Source organism: Prionailurus viverrinus, chromosome C1, assembly GCF_022837055.1.
Source record: "Prionailurus viverrinus isolate Anna chromosome C1, UM_Priviv_1.0, whole genome shotgun sequence".
Taxonomy (NCBI): domain Eukaryota; kingdom Metazoa; phylum Chordata; class Mammalia; order Carnivora; family Felidae; genus Prionailurus; species Prionailurus viverrinus.
The window spans coordinates 98,447,393-98,469,002 of NC_062568.1; the positions used below are offsets into that span (position 1 = coordinate 98,447,393).

At 48.5% G+C, this 21,610-nt stretch overlaps 1 protein-coding gene across 2 annotated transcripts in view; it reads right to left on the reverse strand.

Annotated features, from left to right (window-relative positions):
- SCTR (secretin receptor) overlaps positions 1–21,610 on the reverse strand; it is a 77,550-nt gene that overhangs the window by 41,098 nt on the left and 14,842 nt on the right. For both annotated transcript variants that reach the window (XM_047873658.1, XM_047873657.1), the window contains exon 2: positions 12,884–13,004. In XM_047873658.1, the coding sequence (XP_047729614.1) occupies positions 12,884–13,004 (121 nt within the window). The remainder of the gene's footprint in view (positions 1–12,883; positions 13,005–21,610) is intronic.

The following is a 21,610-nucleotide window of genomic DNA, read 5'->3' on the forward strand; positions in this document are numbered from 1 at the left end:
AAATGTTGAAAAAAAAAATTAAAAAAAAAAAAACAGTCAATTGAAAGAAAAGGCAGGCCTTGCACACTGTTGGCGGGAACGTAAACTGGTACGGCCACCATTGGAAAACAGTATGGAGGTTCCTCAAAAAATAAAAGTAGGACTACCATTGATCTTGCAATCCCACTTCTGGGTATACAGCCAAAGGGAATGAAATCAGGATCCCAAAGAGATATCTGAGCCATGTGTCACTATTCACAATAGCCACTGTGTGGAAACAACCTAGGTGTCCATCACATGATGAATGGATAAGGAAAATTACAGTGAGATGTTATTCAGCCTTAAAAAAGAAAGAAATCAGGGGCGCCTGGGTGGCTCAGTCGGTCAGGCGGCCAACATCAGCTCAGGTCATGATCTCGCGGTCCGTGAGTTCGAGCCCCGTGTCGGGCTCTGTGCTGACAGCTCGGAGCCTGGAACCTGCTTCAGATTCTGTGTCTCCCTCTCTCTCTGGCCCTCCCCCGTTTGCGCTCTGGCTCTCTCTGTCTTTCAAAAATACATAAATGCTAAAAAAAAAAATTTTTTTTTTTAAATAAGAAAAAAAAAGACATCCATGTTGTGACAACATGGATGAATTTGGAGGACACTATGCTGAATAAACTAAGCCAGACACAGACGGATACATGCCGCGTGACCTCCCTCATGTGGAGTCTGCAAGATTCGAGCTCACAGAAGCAGAATGTAGAATGGTCATCGGGGGCTGAGGTTGGAAAAACGGGGAGAGGTTAATCAAAGGGCACAAAGCCTCACGTGAAGGATGAATAAGTCTAAGATCTAATGTACAGCATGCTGGGGAAAAAAAAAGTCAATCGATTTAAAGAGAAAGGATGAAGGAAACCAGTACAGGTTGTGTATGGCTACAGCTGGGCTCAAGGGACTGTGGCCAGGCGAGCAGGGTGGTTCTGTGTGCCCTCCTGACTGCTGGCAGGGACCTCCCTTGCTTGCACTGTTCCAGGGTGTGAGTGGAGGGCCTCACATCCCACTTCCCACCAGGCTCCTGCTCTGAGGTGGGGGCGGGGAGGCCTGCACAGGTGGAGCATGGATGGGAGAGAGGGAGGGTGTCTTGGCACTAGGTTCCTTCCGAAGTTCTGGTGGGGAAGGGACAAAGCCTGGGTAGTTTTAAATCTTGAGCCCCAGAGCTTGCTTCCTGAGTTGGAGGTAAGGGGCCGTCCAATGAGATAAAAAAGATTGGTGGAGCTTGGTAAATGGGGGCTCATGTTACTGAGCCAGTAGGCAAGGCTCACTGCCTCTGGAAAGGCAAGGCTCAAATGCACACAAATTAGCTGCCGCCTGGGCCAGCAGGGCGAACCTCGCAGCCCTCCACCATCCCTGATTGGTCACTGTCACCACTGACTGCCCGGCTGGAGGGATGGGATGGAAGGTTGGGGAAGCTCAAGTGGGGAGACAAGAAAAAACAATGTTGGGCCACAAGTGCCATCTGGGGGAGCAGGGGGCGCCTGCTGAGCCATGGTCCCAGAGAATAGCACAGGATCCTGAGTTGAAGTGGTGTTGTGGTGGAGACAGAGCTAGCTTTGGACCCAAATCTACCTTGGGCATCCAGTTACCTCTGTGGGCCTCAGTTTCCTCATCTATAAAATGGGCATAGTAACATACCCAGGGATTTTGGTGTGGATTAAATGATTTGTGTGCAGGAGAATATTTTCTGATCTATTCATCTCCATTCTGGTTTTTCTCCCCGCCTGTTTTGGTCCCTCCTCCTCAGACTACTGGTTCACATTCTCAGAGGTGGTCAGGAAAACTTATAATCTTCCTAGCTTGGGGTTTCAAAGGCCCTGGGGTATAGGGGGAGGGGAGCAGGAGGAGGTGGACAAGAATTCTGGTGTAAACAAAATGCTTGGGAGAAAACAGAAAAGGAGCGAGACCTCCCTCAGACTTGGGAGGTAAGCAGGGCAAGCGATGAGCAGGACAGATAAGGTTCCAGAAAGAGGCAGGGGTACCCCGCTGCCCACCAGGCCCGGATGGTGGGATAGCCCACAGGATAAATGGCTGTGGGGACATGTCTAGAGCAGGACCACAGACAGCCTCGCGGCGCCCATGCCTCCCCACGAAACACAGAGGTCTGTCGGCCACCACTCTGTAGAGCTCAAGACCACACGGGCTCCCCCAGGTACCCCAGCACCGTGTGAATCTCTGAAACCCTGGGCAAGTTGAGGAAGATCCAGAAAATATCAAGGCTGAGGTTTCTCCACCCCAGGAGAATGGAGTCAGAATTAAACTCACGAAACTGAGGAAATTCTATTTTGCCCACTGGAGCTGATGGACAGAGATTGGTCTCCTTTACTCTTGTGAAGCCCCCGGCACCGCGCCAGGCCCAGAGCTCCCTCTGTCCTGCCATCCTGGTCCCGCCATCCTCCCCATCCCCTGCCCCCATAGGAGAGTGGCCCCAGAGGCAGGTCTGGTGATGGGGAGGGGGCTGGAATACAGGCCCAGGTGACTGGAGAGGGCAGGACAGCCTGTGGCATGTCTAAACCCTCACCCGGCCCGGTGCCTGGAATACAGCCCGGCCCTCTGCAAACTGCCCATCTGCCCTGCGTCCCACCAGACAGGAGCATCAATCTTCCAGTCCTTGATTTATTTATAAATGAGCTCAGATGGCCTGACGATAACCTGGGAGCCTTTTGGGAGCCACATGTCTGGTTGTGGGGCCACGGGGCCAGGATCAAGCCAGGCCGCCCGGGGCCATGCTGACTCGGGCAGTGGGTCTGCCGTCCCTCCACGCCCTGCCCCCAGCTGCTCACTGTGCAGGTTAATGGAGGTCAAAATGGAACCCAAGGTCCCCCTCACCTTGACCTTCTGGTTGTCCCCTGGCTTCTGCTTGTGCAGGGTTAACTCTTTCTGCCTACAGCTGCCATATTCATTTCCCACGTGCCTCCAGACCCTGCTTCCCACCATTCACCCTCTCTCCTCCCCAAGAGCCCTTGGTGGTTCAGGCTTCCTTCTGTCTCCTTTTGCCTTTCTTAGCTACCCTGGCCTCATCCCTAGGCCATCCAAGGGGCAACTCGGTGAGGTTTCCCTGGCTTTGCTAACGATCTGATCTATAGTACTTAGGTCATGAAAGGTGTTGCCCTCCTGGTGATGGCTGGACCACACACAGAAGTGGTCAGGATGGGGTCAGAGGGACTGAAGTCCCAGGTGACAAGGGCGTTTCAAAGCACAGCACAGGAGGAGCAGCTAGATAGTCGGGGGGGAGGGGGCAGTGGTTCTCTTTAAACCACGAAGCACAAGCTGTTCCACAGGATAAACTGTGTTGGGAGTAGTGAGTTTCCCACCACTAAAAGTATTCAAGCAGACAGAGGCACGGAATTAGCCGATGGGGATATGCTTCAGACGTTGCATGGAGGCTACACTTCAGCTTCGAGCCTGAAGCCGAAGACTGATTTCCTGGAGCAGGCTGGCATCTCCCCCTCCAGGAGGCCAGCTGGAGACGAGCTTCTGAGCGCTGCATGCTGAGCCCTTTCCCTCCCGGGCACTGTGCAAACTGTACCCTGCCTCACAAAATCCCCCTCCCCTGGCTGAAAGCTCTTCATTTCAAGCCACTTCTCACACTAATTAAAGATTAATTGGCATCAACAGTCTGTCTTTTTTGTTTCTAATTTCTAATTTTTTTTTAATGTCTGTTTTTGAGAGAGAGGGCACAAGTGAAGGACAGGCAGAGAGAGGGGACAGAGGATCCAAAACAGGCTCCGTGCCAAAAGCATCAAGCCTGATGCAGGGCTGGAACCCACAAACCAGGAAATTATGACCTGAGTTCAGCCAACTGAGCCACCCGGAAGACCCTCTTTTTTTTTTTTTTAAGTTTAGTCATTTATTGTTTTTGAGAGAGAGCGAGCGTGTGCCCGCAAGTTGGAGAGGGGCAGAGAAAGGAGGAGAAAGAGAAAATCCCAAGCAGGCTTTGCACTGTCAGGCAGAGCCTGCTACGGGGCTCGAACTCACGAACCACGAGATCATGACCTGAGCCAAAGTTAGACGCTTAACCCCTTAACCGTGTGAGCCACCCAGGCACCCCCACTGATTTCTAAATCCCTTCTTGGGAGGGTGAGGACATTACTCATTCACAGCTCAGTCTGGAATGCAAACTAGAAAATCTTCAGGATTTAGAGTCAAAGATTTGGGCTGAGAGTCCTGTTTCAGATCTGGGTGATCCCGAGCCTCTCAGACCCTCAATTTCCTCATCTGTAAAATGGGGTCAATAATGGTGCTTACAGTACAGGCTGAAAATTTTTAAAAAATAATAATTATAAAAATAAAAAGACTGAAATGTTACACAAACAGATGCTTGTTTCTGAAAAATGAGCCAAGATCATTGTGCCAAGGAAAGAATGGGGGGAGGCGAGCTGTGGGCAGGGTGGGTGTTTGGCTGTGGAAAACCATCAGGAGCCAGGAATGCTTGTGAGAGAAAATCGCATTAAAAGCCAGCATGTGTGAGACACTGATACATGCTATAGTGTGAGTGAACTTGGAAGAAGGCAGACACAAAAGGTCACATACTGTATGATTCCGTTTAGAAATCCAGGGTCAGCAAATCCATAGAGACAGAAAACAGATTGGTGGTTGCCAGGGGCAGGGGAGGGGGGCAGTGAGGACTGATTACTTACAGGTCATGAGGTGTTAGTTGGGGGCGATGAAAACATTTTGGAACTAGAGGGGGGCTGGCTGCACAGCTTTGTGAATGTACCGAATGCCATGCAATTGTTCACTGTATGATGGTTAAGTTCGTCTGTGAATTTCACCTCATTGTCCCCTTACCCCCAGCGGCCCCTCCCACCCCACCCCTTGAAAAGAAGTCAGCCTGTTCCCTCCTGCCCATGTTCTTCAGGACTGGGCAACCAGCTAGCAGAGGCAAGCTGGGAAAAAGGGAATGACCCACTCTGAAGGCGAGGACACTAAGGCCCAGACAGGATTAGTGTCTTGCTCAAGGTCACCCAGCCCCTAAGTGACAGAGGAATGCACATGCCCAGGTCTTTCTGATTCCCAAGCCCACACCTTTCCTGCCACCACACTGACTCTCTGGAACATTCTTCCCTGTGAAGAGCCAAAGCTCTTCCACCAGCCAACTCTGAGGAGGTATCAGCTTCTGTAAACAGAGCAATAAATAGCCCAGTAGAGCAGTCCATGCAGCTATTAGGGTGACCCTGAAACGTTCCCACAAAATGCTGGGAAGGCCTTGGCCACCTAACCCGGAATAGCTGAAGAGTTAATTTTTTATTTGTGATAAGTGTGCCGGGCTCACTGACAACTCCGTGAGTGGCATTTCCTGCGACTCGTCTGGCGATCAAACATTAACCTCCTCCCCAGGGAGGACTGGGCAGCTTAACCATTAACCCTGTGTCCCCAACAGAGAGTCCACCAGCCCCTCCTGCTTCGGGTGCCAAGAGACGGAGTTCCCGTGGGCCTGTGGGCCTGGGTGGCCTGGTGGGGATGTGGACAGTCTTCAGAGCAGGGCTGGGCCAGCGTGTAGGCCCTGTGCCTGCGTGTTTCTGACACGGACACCCACGCCCGACGGCTCGCCCCCCCCTTGGCTGTTTCTGTCTTCCTCTCCCTCCGTCTTTGAGGGAGTTCTTCCCCCTTGGCCACACATTCGTTCCAAACGGAGATGAGTGACCCCGCGTTCTCAGTCTCTCAGCAGAGCAGGCCTGAAGACTTTCCCGCAGGCCAAGTGCTCAGACATCCTCGGCCTCGAGGGCTCTTAAGCCAGGCTTGCAAAGCCACAGATTCCTTACAATGGAGGTGATGGCAGTGGTGGGGAGGGGGCTGGGGGGTGGGGGAGGATCCTGGCCGCCTTCTCACTCACCGGCCAGGCCTTGCCAAACAGTCTCAAATACTGCAAATCCGACGCAGCCTTTTTCTCACATGAGGCGAGTGAGGTCCAGACAAGGTGTATTCAGGGCCTCACCCACGTCTCCCCAGGGAGTTAGAGGCGGAACGAGGGCAGGAGTCCCTAGTGAGCTTTCTCGGACCTGGATACGCAATGAGGACCCCACGAGAGCCTTCGGGAGGAAACATGACCAGATCTGCTCCAGACGAGTCAGCCCAGAACCTGAGTGAGGGCACCCTTACAACCTCCCCAAGCACCGGGAGCGTGAGGCCGGCGTCCACAGGGTGACTGGGTGGGGAACCTCCCGGGGCGAGGCTGAGCACGCAGGGGGACAGAGGGCCCAGTGGAGGCTGCCCATCCATGGCAGAGGCCAGCCTGTCCGCACGGAGCAACCGGGCCAGGAAAGAAGCTCCCCGCGACAGCGAGATCCCTGCCTTCACATCCTGCCAACAGGGCCATGAGGTCATAAGATTATATCCCCATTTGCAAATGGGCAAGTTGAGAGGTGCCTGGGTGGCTCAGTCGGTTCAGCGTCTGACTCTTGGTTTTGGCTCAGGTGGTGATCTCAGGGTTCATGAGCAGGAGGCCCGAGTTAGGCTCTGTGCCCACGGCGTGGAGCCTGCTTGGGATTTTCTCTCCCTCCCTCTCTCTCTGCCCCTCCCCCACTGGTACTGTGTCTCTGTCTCAAAATAAATAAATAAACTTAAAAAAAATTTTTTTAATAAAAAATAAATAACATGGGTAAGTTGAGGGGCACCTGGGTGGCTCAGTCGGTTCAGCACCCGACCCTTGGTTTCGGCTCAGGTCGCGATCCCACAGTTTGTGTTCGAGCCCCGAATCAGGTGACACGAGCCCTGCTTCGGGTGAGTCCCCCTTCTTTCTCTCTCCCTTTCTCTCTTTCCCTCTCTGCCCCTCGTGCAATTCTCTCTCCCTCTCTCTCTGCCCCTCGCTCACTTGCACCCTCACTCTCTCTCTAAAAAAAATTAATATTTTATTTCTTTTATAAAAATAAAAGAAAATGGGCATGTTGAGGAGCAGAGGGATGAGCCCCCCTTGCCCAGGATCACAGAGAGGAAGCAGCAGCACTGACACCTTGGCTGGCTCCATCTGTCCCCCAGCCTGGTGCTCACGCCCCACCCCGTGCTAAGCCCACAGCCGACCACCTCCTCCCGCTGTTACAGGAGCAGATCTGCGCTTGCAGTGTGGAAGCCGACAGGAACACTGGGACACCCAGAATGTCAAGCAGGGGGCCCAGCCAGTGGGGTGGGTCACTCAGGGCCTCAGTGGGGCTAGCAGAGCAGCGGATTGCTTCTTATAGGAGGCCCTAGGAGGACAAAGGGCTCAACCTCTCTGCCGCCAGGTCAGGCTCCAGAGAGCACCCCTGCATGAGCAGCATGGGCTACACTGCTCACCTCAGCTAGTGTGTAACAAGCTGGGCAAGGTGGGGGCCATCCACGTCCCCTGTGGGGTCCTTAGAACTCCAAAGGCTCTGTCTCATCTCCCACTGTTTCCTCCGGGCCAGCTCTTTTGTTTTCTCCTCTCTCTCTGCTCTCAGCCAAGTATCTGCACTCACTCATTCACTCAGTAAGTCAGTCAACAAACACACAATGAGTACCTGATCTGTGCAAGCCCTGTGCCACGCACCAGGGAAAGGGCAAGGGGCCGCAGGGGAGAGGAGCAGAGGGTCCTGCAGGACTCAGAGTGGCAGCAGAAATTGTTCCTGGAAAAGTCTGAAAAGCAGAGTGGTTGGCCGAGTGAAGAAGAGGGAATGGTGGTGTAGCAGAGGGATCAGCATGTGCAAAGGCCTGGAGGCACAGAGAAACCCACATAGTCACATAGTCATGAAGTTGTAAGCAATTTGGTTGACCCAAGAGGACATGTTTGGAGTGGAGGCCGGGACAAGGGCCAAGTCAGGAGCTGGACCTTATCCTGGGATGAAGAGCAGTGGGACTTTTTAAACACATCAGATGCTGACTTTTAAAATAAGTGTCCCTTACTTGTCAGCATGAGCTGAAGCTCACCATATCTCTCCCAAAGGCCTAGCATCTCTACGCTGTATGTCCCAGAGCTGAATGAAAAGCCCATGCCCTGTCATTGGAATTTTAGGCATTCACACTGGGGACAAGCAGGCAGACCTTGTTTCCTGCTGTTCCAAACAGTTTCTAGGGAAGCAGGAGGGTGTGGAAAATCAGGAGACTCAGGCTCAGTGGTGCCCCCCAGTGAGCAGCGCAAGACCATAGTCTGCCTCCCCACAAGCAGCTTTCATAGCCAGCAGAGAGGATGGAAAGGCTGGAACTATGGGAGAGGGTCATCCTGACCCTGTCCCTCAGGCAGAGGGTGGGCGAATCGGTTAAAGCACATTGCAATATCCAGACCGCTTGGCCCCTGCTGCCCACGACTCCTTGAATCTTCCTCCTGCCTCTGGCTGCCCCCGACGATGCACACTGGCAATCTTGAGGTCCACTCCTGGGCACCTCTTCTCCTCTCTCACACCCTCACCTTGCACAACCTCAGCCCCTTTGTCACCTGTGCAGAGGGGTTCCCCAGCCCTGGCCCCTCCTCCGAAGTCTCAGCTCTGCACAGCTGACACTCACCTCCTGATCTTTGTCTCTACTGCCCAGAATCCCTGGTCTTCCTTTGCCCCATCTTCCCGCTGCTCAAAAGGAACATTTGGGGGTTATCCTGGACATGCACTGTCCCACCTTGCCCCTGAGCAAAGTCACCCCCACGTCCCGTCTGGGTTACCATCTACACTGGTCTTACGTGCGGCTGCTCCTTTCTACCTCCACCTCCCTCGGGAGAAGACCTTGCTCTCGTATCTATTTCCTTGGTCTACCTCTCCTGCACACAATAACCTCGTTGTCTTTCTTCCCTTTTTTTTTTAATTTATTTATTTATTTTGAGAGAGAGTGTGTGTGTGAGTTGGGGAGGGGCTGAGAGAGGGCGAAAGAGAAAACCCTAAGCAGACTCCACGCTGTCAGTGTGGAGCCCAGCGTGGGTCTTGAACCCACCAAAGGTGAGATCGTGTCCTGAGCCGAAGTCAGAGGCTTAACCGACTCAGCCACCCAGACACCCCCCAACCTCACTTTCAAATGCTAGCCCCTGGATCCCTTTGCCTGAAGGCTTTCTCCAGTTTCTGGAGCCCACTTTTCCCCCAAGGACAGCAGGCAAAGGGAAATGCGGGGGAATCCATGCACCCTCCCCAGAAACAGCCCAGGTTCTGACTGATGGGGTGTTGGTGGATAAATATCCCAGATCCTCTGCCACTTTGAGGTGTGTATTCTGTGCTGGCTCCTAAAATGCCCCCAAGGGGACTCCAAGTGATAAAGCTGCCAACCCCGCCCCAGCATGAACTGCCAGTTATCACCATTGAAAGGCGTTCTGATTCCTTGTCCTGTTTGCAAGGCACTACACCCCTTCCTTACTCTGTTCACCCCGTCCCTCAGCACCCAGTGGTGGCAAAGAGTGCCAACTTGAACCCCTTAGGAAAAGATGGGAAACTGTCTTCAAGTGAGCCGCGCATACAAAGTATCTGTTAAAGTTCTAGCCGTTCTGGGGCGCCTGAGTGGCTCAGTCAGTTAAGCATCCGACTCTTACTTTCTGCTCAGGTCATGATCTCACGGTTCATGAGATCCAGCCCCATGTTGGGCTCTGCATGGACAGCACAGAGCCTGCTTGAGATCCTCTCCCTCTCCCCCTCTCTCTCTCTGCCCTCCCCCAAGAGAAGGCACGCGCACATGCGGGCGCTCACTCGCTCTCAAAATAAATAAATAAATAAATAAATAAATAAATAAACATTAAAAAAAAAAAAAGGACGAAGGTGGACATCATATACAAAGATGAACTCAAAAAGGACCAAGGACCTAAATGTAAGAGCTAAAACTATACACAAATCTTAGGATAAAACATATGGGAAAAGCTTCCTGAGATTAAATTTAGCAATCATTTGTTGGATATGACATCAAAAACACAGGCAACAAAAGTAAAAACTAGATGCAGCCAACTATATCAAACCTAAAAACTTCTGTGCATCCAAGGACACAAACAACGGAATGAAAAGGCATCCTACACGATGGGAGAGATTATTTACAAATCATATATCCGATAAGGGGGTAAGACCCAGAATATATAAAGAACTCCTATAATTCACTGGCAAACAACAACAACAACCGTATTTTTAAATGGGCAAAGGACTGAAATAAACATTTCTTCAAAGAATATGTACAAGAGGACAACCAGCACATAAAAAGATGCTCAACATCACTAATTGTTAGGGAAATGCGGATCAAAACCACAATGAGATATCACCTCACATCCATTAGGATGGCTATCATCAAAAAACAGCCAAGTGATGGGGCGCCTGGGTGGCTCAGTCAGTTAAGCATCCGACTTCGGCTCAGGTTATGATCTCACGGTCCGTGGGTTCAAGCCCTGCGTCAGGCTCTGTGTTAACAGCTCAGAGCCTGGAGCCTGCTTCTGTGTCTCCCTCTCTCTCTGCCCCTCCCCTGCTCACATTCTGTCTCTCTCTCAAAAATAAATAAACATTAAAAAAAATTACTAAAAAACCCCCAAACAACCAAGTAACAAGTGTTGGTGAAGATGTGGAGGAATTGGAACTCGTGTGTGCTGCTGGTAAGAATGTGAAACAGTACAACTACTATGGAAAAACACGGTATACGGGACCCAGGAACAATGAAAAATAGAATTACCGTACAATCCTGCAATTTCACTTGTGGGTATACACCCAAAAGAATGGAAGGTGGAAACTTGAAGAGGTAGATACGTCCACACTCATGTTCAGAGTAGCATTATTCACCACAGATAAAAGATGGAAGCAAGTCCGGTGTCCTTTCAGGAATGAATGGATTCCCGGGGCGCCTGGGTGGCGCAGTCGGTTAAGCGTCCGACTTCAGCTCAGGTCACGATCTCAGGTCCATGAGTTCAAGCCCCGCGTCGGGCTCTGGGCTGATGGCTCAGAGCCTGGAGCCTGTTTTGGATTCTGTGTCTCCCTCTCTCTCTGCCCCTCCCCCGTTCATGCTCTGTCTCTCTCTGTCTCAAAAATAAATAAATGTTAAAAAAAAAAATTTTTTTTAAAAAGAAGAAACGTGCTATCAAGACATGAAAAGAAGCGGAGAAAAACTTAAATGCATACGGCTAAGTGAAGGAAGCCAATCTGAAAAGGCTACATACTACTGTAGGATTCCACCTATACAATGTTCTAGAAAAGGCAAAAGTATGGAGACAATAAAAAGATCAGTGATTGCTAAGGGTTAGGGGAGAGAAAGGGACGGATAGGTGGAGCACAGAGCATTTTTAGGGCACAGAAAATACTATAATGGTGGACACATGTCATACATTTGTCAAGACCCTCAGAATGTACACCAAGAGTGAATCCTCATGTGAACTATGGGCTTTGGGTGATAATGTCGTGTCAATGCAGGTTCAACGATTATAACAAGCGTATCACTCTGGTATAGGATGTTAATGGGGGAAGAGGCTGTGTGTTTGAGTGGGGAGCAGAGAGTGTATGGGAACTCTGCACTTTCTTTTCAATTTTGCAGTGAATTGCTCTAAAAAATAAAGTACATTTGAAAATTCATACAATCCTTGGAGTGCCTGGATGGCTCAGTCGCTTAAGCGTCTGACGCTTGATTTCGCCTCAGGTCATGATCTCGTAGTTCGTGAGTTCAAGCCCCACATTGGGCTCCACTCCGACAGTGTGGAGCCTGCTTTGGATCCTCTCTCTCCTTCTCTCTCTGCCCCTCTCCTGCTGGCACTCTCTCTCCCTCAAAATAAATAAACTTAAAAAAATAAATAAATAAAAATAAAAATTCATACAACATAACATTAACCATTATCCATTCTAAAGTGGTACAAGTCAGTGGTGTTTAACTCATTCATAGTATCATGCAACCATCACCTCTATCTAGATCTAAGATATTTTCACCACCAGCAAAAGGGAACTGCTCAGCAGTTACTCCCCATTCTCCCTCCCCTTGGCCCCAGGCAACTACTAATCTAATTTCTGTCTGTATGGATTGCCCGATCTGGACATTTCATATAAATGGAATCATACAATCCATGGTCTTCTGTAACTGGCTTTCTTCACTTAACTTGTTTTCAAGATGCATGCATCCATGTTGTAGCATGTATTAACCCATCATTTCTTTTTAAGACTCAGTAATGTTCCATTGTGTGTATACACCACATTTTTTTCTCCATTCATCAGTCCATGGACACTTGGATTGTTTCTGCCTCTTGGCCATTGAGACTAGCTGTGCTATGAATATGCATGTACAAGTCTTTGTTTGAAGACCTATAATGGATTCTTTTCTTAATACTACACCCTTCCTTATCCTTAGAAGAGGGAAACTTAAAAAACAGAATAAAAATAAAATTAACATATAAAATATCAAATTAATGGTATTTTTTAATGATTAATGATAATGTTTACATTAATAATATTTAAGAATCACTAGTATTTAACATACTTTATCTCATTTATCATCATAATCCAAAGTAGACATTATCACCTCCATTGTATAGATCAAGAAACCAAGGCTCAGAAGGTTAAATAACTTGCCCATGGTTGCACAGCCAGCGAGTGTGAGCCAACTTTGGACCCCAGGTTTTTCTGACTCCTCTCTGCCTCTCTGACTACCTCACACATCAAACTTGTCAGAGGAGGCGAAAGAATGGGTAAGAGGCACACTTCCTTGACTTGTAATTCTCACCAAACTCTTCCCTTGGTGAAGTCATGATGCAGAAGTTGGTGGAATGAAACACAGGCCGTATCCACAAGCCCAGAGAAACGGCGAGTGGTGTTGATGTGGCTTCTTGGGTGTGAGTCAACCGCTCACCAGGATCACTCCCGACCCTTCCCCCCAGCTGACTGTCTGAATGAGTACAGCCAGTCCCGTCCCCTGCGTCCCCAAGCTGGCCCCGCCTCCCGTACCGCAGTGGGTTTGGCCACAATGCATGTCCAAGAGTGGACTAAAGTAGGCCACATACCTGGGGCCGGCTGCTCCACACCCGGGTCTCCCGGCTTCTCTTTGGAGAGTTCCTGCAGGCACTGGTCCCGTTCCTCCCGAAGCACCTGGAGCACATCACACAGTCGGGGGAGGGCACCCACCTGCAAGTCCAAAACCAAGAATGCACATCCGTGCCACTAACTCCACTGTACCACAAAGAGACTTTCTGTGAGCACGAGTGGGGCTAGACAGTGAGGATTCAAAAGGAGGAGGGCAAAATCCAGCAGGGAGCTCTTCACAGTGAGGTAGAGGCAGCCACTCCTGGGAGAGAATTCAGGCCACTGAATTCTGGGACAGCCAGGATGCTCGAACCATCTGTAGCTTGTCCCCTGCAAATCTTGCCCTTGAGTTTATGAGGACACCCGAGCCCGGTGAGTTACTTTCTGGGGACCTATTAGTCTGCAGGACTTCGTTTATTCCAACAGTGTTCATTTCTCAGGCTTGGCAAGTTAAGTTTTGATTCAAGGGTCTTTGAAACCTACATTCAACCATCTCCCTGTTCCCCAGAAGAGAGCATATATCCACCCCAGGCAAACACTGACGGAGGGATGTGTTGGACAGGAAGGACTGGCACACAGTCCTGGCTTCCTAGCTCTTCCTAGAGTAGATTTCCAGAGCATGGCTCCATTCTTTCATTTGGGCTGACACTTGATAAATATGTGAGTGAGGGAAGGAAGGAGGAAGGAAGGAAGGAAGGAAGGAAGGAAGGACTCAAAACACCAATGAATTGAACCCTTACTGTACTTTTTACAGAGTAAGGAATTTTTTTTTTATTTTATTTTTAAAAAAAAAATTTTTTTTTTCAACGTTTTTATTTTATTTTTGGGACAGAGAGAGACAGAGCATGAACGGGGGAGGGGCAGAGAGAGAGGGAGACACAGAATCGGAAACAGGCTCCAGGCTCCGAGCCATCAGCCCAGAGCCTGACGCGGGGCTCGAACTCATGGACCGTGAGATCGTGACCTGGCTGAAGTCGGACGCTTAACCGACAGCGCCACCCAGGCGCCCCGGGAATTTTTTTTTATAAATTTTTTAAAGTTTGTTTGTTTCTTTTGAGAGACAGAGCGGAGGAGGGGCAGAGAGAGAGGGAGAGAGAGAATCCCAGGCAGACTCCATGTGGTCAGCACAGAGCCCGATGTGGGGCTTGAACTCATGAACCGTGAGATCATGACCTGAGCCAAAAGGAAGAGTCGGACACTTAACCGACTGAGCCACCCAGGCGCCCCTACAGAGTATGGAATTTTAATATTAGAGTCTTTTCGCATACATTAACTTACTTAAGCATCAAAATAACCCCGTAAAGAGACACAGAAAAGGAAACTGAGGCCCATAGTAGTTAGGGCATGTGACCAAGGTCCTATACCCAAGGTTCCGAATTTCAGAAACCGGCCTTCCAAGAGGTCAAGGACCAAGTCTTAAACCCTCTTGTCACCCCTGCACTAAATGCTCTGTGGATGGAAATGTCAACATAATGGAACAGGGGGAGAAGTCCCCGGCGACAAGGCCATGCTCCAAAATGGCCCAAATAAACAAAAGCTCTGGGCCAGAGAAGGGCACCTAAGGTAGCACTGTATTCAAACGATTCGAAAGGCAAACATAAATAATCTGATGATTTCTCTGTTAATTTGGGTCTTCCACATCTCATGACCCTTCACTAATGCAGTCAGAAAGCACCTATCAGCTGTCAGCAGCTGCTCTCTTCCAGCTACTCCCTGACCATAAGTGACTGGATCCGTGATCCCCATGAAACACACACATCACCTCCCCTGGCACGGAGCCCACAGTCAGCCACAACAGAGCTGCTGCAGGACCATCTGTGTCTGCCCAGCACTAAAATCATATTATGTGGGGCACCTGGGTGGCTCAGTCACTTGAGTGTCCGAGTCTTAGTTTCGGCTCGGGTCATGATCTCACAGGTTGCGTGTTTGAGCCCTGCATCAGGCTCTGTGCTGATAGCACAGAGACTGCTTGGAATTCTCTCTCTCTCTCTCTCTCTCTCTCTCTCTCCTCTCCCCCTCCCCTGCGCGCGTGCTCTCTCTCTCAAAAAAAATACACTTAAAATTCATTCCTTCCCCATTCATCACCCCTAAGTTTCCATCTCATGCCTGACCATACAACACATGACTTCATCACCTTGCTTGTGATGACTCTTATATTTAGACACTTATGTTAAAACGTTCCCTAAGAATATAGTCACTGTCAGGAGAACCGGCACGCAGCCCCGCATACTCGTGCCCTTGTCTCCCTGTGGCGTTCTCTCCGGGTCCTCACGGAAGCCCATCATCACCACCACCCTCTGGCTTTTCGGCGGAGGCGGTAGATGAGCTTGAGTGGAAAAATCCAACTGCGGGTTGGCAGGCTGCCATTAGTTCACCAAAGGTCTCAAGTAGGCACACAGCCTGTTCGGTGCCACTTTGAAGCTAACATTACTCTTAAAAGGTGAGCCGCTGCAGGAGGGAGTGTAAACAGGTACAATCTTTTAAGTGTATATATGTAAGCATATGTTAAGTGTCACAAAAATGTCCAGACCCTTTGGCCGACTGACTTTACTTCTGAGAATCCACCCCGTACGTGGCAAAAGCTTTATACAGAAGGATTCTGCGACAGCTTTAAGTATAACGGAAAACAAAGGGATGGGCTTCTGGGAGATGTAGCACACGTACATTTTTCCTATTGCTCCCGCGAAGTACAAGAAACCCTGGACGTTATATACAAAAGAAGCATTAGCAGATTCTGGAAGGTGGAGAGAAGGCAAAGTGGCTAAAGACCTCATGACCCCAGGAAGTGGTGAGTTCTGTCAGGTTTCTTTTCATCCCATATACCCCATTCCTGGAGCTGAAGAAGTCAGCAATAAGGAAATGCAGCCAGATGCAGAGGAAAAAGCCCCAACAAAAGCCTGCTCGCTCTAGCCAAGGGCCAGGAAAGAGGAAGTCTAGCAAGACAGAAAATGTATAGGCGATAACTGCCCACTCCAGCCAAACACCACAGAAAAGCCTGTGGTCAGCTGGGGAGCCAGGACTTCCACCTTCCCCAGGCTGTGACGCAGGGCCCCAGCCTCCCTGCCAGGGCGGTGTCTCAGACGGCCAAGCAAGGGGCTGGCGCATTCAGCCCTGCTGTGTGGTAACACAGTCTCCCCAGCCCGTGATGCCAGCGGAGACTGGACTTTCCCCCCAGCCCAGAAGGAAGGAGGTCCCCTTCATCTCCCCACCGGGGTGGTGTCCCAGGTGCTGCAGGAGAACTGCCCACCCAGAATCCTATACTCGGCAAAAGATACCTCCAGGAATGAAAGGGAAGTCAAGACATTCTCAGGGAAGGAAAACTCAAAGAACTCGTTGTCGGCATCCTCCCCTAAAAGAGTGGCTAAAGGAAGGTTCTCTAAACACAAGGGGGCCTGGCAGACACTCGGCACTTTCACCATCACCAGTGTGACGGGAGCCCCCACTGTAGTGTTATGAGACCATGTGGGGAGCTGATAGTCCCACCCCTCACTCGTCAGTAAGGGGGACCCTTCCTCCTCTGTCAGTGTCAAATCAGGCAGAGTGGGGAAGCTGGACTTCTATTTGTACCTGGAAGAAATGAGGGAGCATCCACCCCCTTCCTCATCAGAAAAAGCCCACGAAGAGGTTTAAGTAAGACCCAGAGCCCTACGGCATAGAAAATGCCCCACTTTCTTCTTTTTTTTTTTTTTAAATCTTTTTCTTTTAAGGTTCATTTATTTTGAGAGAGAGAGCACAAGCAGGGGAGGGGCAGAGAGAGAAGGAGAGAGAGAATCCTAAGCAGGCTCCGCGCTGTCAGCCCAGAGCCTGATGTGGGGCTTGATCCCCCGAACCACGAGATCACAGCCTGAGACAAAAATCAAGAGTCCGATGCTCCACGAACTGAGCCATCCAGATGCCCCCGAAATGTCCCGCTTTCAATCAAAGATCACTCATCACATTAAGGTTGACATCAAACTGAATGAAAAATGATCAACAGATGCCAACACTAGGGGCACCTGAATGGCTCAGTTGGTTAAGCGTCCGACTTGGGCTCAGAACACGATCTCATGGTTCATGAGTTTGAGCTCTGAGTCAGGCTCTTCACTGATGGCTTGGGGCCTGGAGCCTGCTTCAGATGCTCTGTGTCCCTCTCTCTCTTTGCCCTTCCCCAGCTTGGGCACTCTCTCTCTCTTTCTCTTTCTCTCTCAAAAATAAATAAATAATAATAAAAAAAAATAGATGCCAACACTGAGGTGACAGGGACCTGCAATGATTTGACAAAGGTTGTAAAGCAGCCATCATAAAAATGCTTCCGTGAACAATTACAGGTACACTTGGAACAACTGTAGAAATATACACCTCGGCAAAAAGAGGAAAGTTTCAGCAAAGAAATGAAAGATATAAAGCAATCAAATGTAAAAGTTAGAACTGAAAGAGACCATAACTGAAGTAGAAAAGCTCAGTGGGAGGGCTCAGCAGAGAGAAAAATTAAACTGAAAATAAAAAGGTACAGACTTTGGAGGGCCTGACTGGCTCAGTCAGTGGAGCATGCGACTCTGAGGTCATGAGTTCAAGCCGCACGTTGGGCGTGGAGCCTACTTACGAAAATAAAAAGTGAAATGAAAACGGTAAAATAATCCTTAAAAAATAAATTACTTTCTGTTAAAGTTTATTTATATATTTTGAGAGAGAGAAAGAGCAAGCTGGGGAGGGGCAGAGAGAGGGGGGTAGAGGATCCAAAGAGGGCTCCATGCTGATAACAGACAGCCCCATGTGGGGCTTGAACTCACGAACCCGTGAGATCATGACCCGAGCTGAAGTCGGACGCTTAATCGACTGAGCCACCCAAATGCCCCTAAAAAATAAATTAAAAAATAAAAACAAAACAAAGCGTGAACAGACTTCCAAGGTTACATGTGACAACAAAAGCACAATCCATAGAAGGAAAACTGGGTAAAGTGGACTTCATAAAAATTTAAAAGGAGCACCTGGGTCGCTTGGTCAGTGAAGCGTCTGACACTTGGTTTTGGCTCAGGTCATGATCTCACGGTTTGTGAGTTCGAGCCCCGTATGAGGCTCTGTGCTGACAGTGCGGAGCCTGCTTGGGATTCTCTCTCTCTCTCTCTCTCTCTCTCTCTCTCTTCCCTCCTCCTGCTTGCAAGTGCATGGGTTCTCTCTGTCTCTCTCAAAATAAATAAATAAACTTTAAAAAATTAAAAAAAATTTTTTAAAGCCTTTTACTTCATGTTAAGCAGATGAAAAGACAAACTACAGACTGGGAGAAAATACTTGCATTCGCATATTCAAGAAAGGACTAATACCTAGAATGCATAAAGACTCTTCAAATCTCAACAGTAAACAAACAATATCATTACAACATAGGCAAAAGACACGAGGAGACATTTCACAGAAGATATACAGATGCCAAATGAGCACATGAAATGGTTTCCAAAATTATTAGCTATTAAGTGAACACAAATTGAAACCACAATGTGTTATCACTATACTCTATCAGAATGGTTAAAATACAAAAAACTAGTAACCACAAATGCTGGTGAGGTCATGGAGAAACTAGATCACTCATAGGTTGCTGGTGGGAATGTAAGATGGTGTAGCCATTCTGGGAAACAGGTTGGCAGTGTTTTACATAAGCTAAACATGCAGCTTTTACATGATCCAGCAATTTATCTCAGGGAGATGAAAATTTATATTCATGCAAGAACCAGTACACGAATCTTTATGGCGGTTTTTATTCAATGGGTGAATGATTACACAGATCACTGCACATCCATACTATGGAATTCCACTCAGCAATACAGAGGAATAAACTAAGGCTGCCTGGGTGGCTCAGTCAGTTAAGCATCCAACTCTTGATTTCAGCTCGGGTCATGATCTCGCTGTTCATGAGTTCGAGCCCCACATCTGGCTCTGCGAAGACAGTGCAGAGGAGACTGCTTGAGATTCTGTCTCCTGTCTCCCTCTTTCTCTGCCCCTCTCCTGTGCGCTCTCTCTCTCTCTCTCTCTCTCTCTCTCAAAAACAAATAAATAAACACTTAAAAAAATAAAAAGGAGATGAATCTTCAGAGAAGTATGCTGAGTGAAAAAAGCCAATCCCAAAAGGTTACATACCATATGATTCTATTTGTATGAACTCTTGACATGACAAAATTATAGAAAGAGAGAGCAAATTAGTGGTCAGGAATTAACGAAGGGACGGGAGTGGGAAGGAAGTGGCTGTGACTGTAACGGAGCACCATGAAAGATTCTTGGGGTAACAAAAATATTCTGTATCTTGACTGCATCAATGTAATGTTGTACTATATAGTTTTGAAAGATTTTATCAATGGGAGAAACTGACAAAAGGCTATGCGGGGATCCTTCCGCATTATTTCTTACCGTCTACAATTCTCTCAGAGGCAAAAGTTTACATTGTAGGGGCCCCCGGGTGGCTCAGTCGGTTAAGCATCTAAATCCTCGTTTTGGCTCAGGTCATGATCTCAAGGTTTGTGGGATCAAGCCCCACATCGGGGCTCTGTGCTGACAGGACAGAGCCTGCTTAGGATTCTCTCTCTCTCTCTCTCTCTCTCTCTCTCTCTCTCTCCGCCCCCCTCTCTCTCTCAAAATAAATACACTTTTAAAAATATGTAAATATATAGAGGAAGGTAGATACTTAATTCCGTGGCTCTGTTCCCATTCCTACCTCCAGTTGCAACCTCTCTGGCAGAGACTGATCTTTGTCTCTTTAATAATTACTCTTCCTCTGCTGCAATCAGAATTTAACTGGTCATATGGTTGCCCATCTGGAGACTAGAGTTTCCAGCTTCCCTGCAACTAAAGTGCACCCACATGACTAGGTTCTAGCAATGGAGTAGAGCAAAAGACACATGTGCAAGCACAATCTCGTGCCCATAAAAGGAAAGGGACATGCTTCCCCCTTTCATGCGTGGATACGGTGATGAGCCATATTCAGTCGTGGGGATGAGGGCAATGCTTCAGGCTTGACTATGTTGCCAGATTCAGAGGACAAAACCCATGGTGGACTGCACTTGTGAATTTCCACACTTCATAGCATCCTTTCGGTGTTAACATTGACAAAGTAACTCGTAACAGACTTAGGAGATTTACTGCCAAGGACAGGGAAAGAGGCATATCGTAGTCAGAATTATCAGTCCCAATTCCGTATAGGAGTTTATACATATGAGTTCAAGGTGGGTGGAGTATACTTCCTTCCTTGGGCCTAGCCATGTGACTGGTCACTGGTATATTAGATAGATCTGATAGGAAGAGAGGCTCAAAATATGTTTGCACAGCTGTGCTTGCTCTCTTGCATTTCTGCCACCTGGGGTATCTTGCGGGTCGTGCAGCAGACCTGTACCCAACCCAGGGACCGGAGCCAAGCCAGCTGAGCCCAGCCTGGATCAATCAAACCCTAGTTGACTTGCGAACACCATGAGAGAAATAAAGCCTTATTGCTGAATATCCCTGAGCTTTTTTGTGACTGCTATGCGTGACACACGGTAGGAAAGAGATTCTGAGGCAGCACCAAGGTGCATGATTTAGGGAGTTGAAGTTTCTACCAAATGGGTGGCGATTTGCACTGTGGGGTTAAAGAAAGGAGTACTTCCACAGAGTGGACTCTTGAGAGCAATGGAGCAAGGTTAGAAATGACAGAACACCTATCCTGGGAACATCTCTCCAAGAAAAGTTCAACTTCCTTGGCAGTTTTACCCTGGACTATAGAAAGAATAATACTCACGGGGCACCTGGGTGGCTCAGCCGGTTGAGCGTTTGACTTCGGCTCAGGTCATGATCTCGAAGTTGGTGAGTTCGAGTCCCCCCGCATCGGGCTCTGTGCTGACCGCTCAGAGCCTAGAGCCTGCTTCGGATTCTATGTCTCCCTCTCTCTCTGTTCCTCCCCTGCTCATGCTCTGTCTGTCTCTGTCTCTCAAAAATGAATAAAGTTAAAAAAAATTTTTTAAGAATAATAATCAGAGGACAGTTTAGCTTTATATATATATATATATATATATATATATATATATTATTTTTTTTTTTTTTAAGGTAAGCTTCATGCCCATTGCAGAGCCCAATGTGGGGCTTGAACTCACAACCCTGAGATCAAGACTTTGTTTAATGGGGGATGTTTAATGGGGAAACCTGGGTGGTTCAGTTGGTTAAGAGTTCGACTTCGGCTCAGGTCATGATCTCATGCTTCATGAGTTCCAGCCCCGTGTTGAGATCTCTGTCAGCACAGAGCCTGCTTCAGATCCTCTGTCCCCTTCTCTCTGCCCTTACCCTGCTCTCTCTCTCTCTCTCAAAAATAAATAACCATTAAATATAATTTTTAAAAAAAGACCTGAACACTTAACCGACTGACCCTTTTTTTTTTAATTGTAGTGATATATACATAGCATGAAATTTACTACTTTAACCATGCTTAAGTGTACAAGTCCATGGCATTAAGTACATTTATAATGTACTTTACAATGGTGTGCAACCATCATCACTATCCATTTCCAGAATTTTTTCAGCATTGCAACAGAAACTCCATACCCATTGAACAATAACTACCCATTTCCCTCCTTCCCTAGCCTCTGGTGACTTCTAGTCTACTTTCTGACTCTACAAATTTGCCTATTGTAGGTATTTCACGTAAGTAGAATCATATATTTGTTCTTTCGTACCTGGCTTATTTCACTTAGTATGTTTTCAAGGCTCATCCACATTGT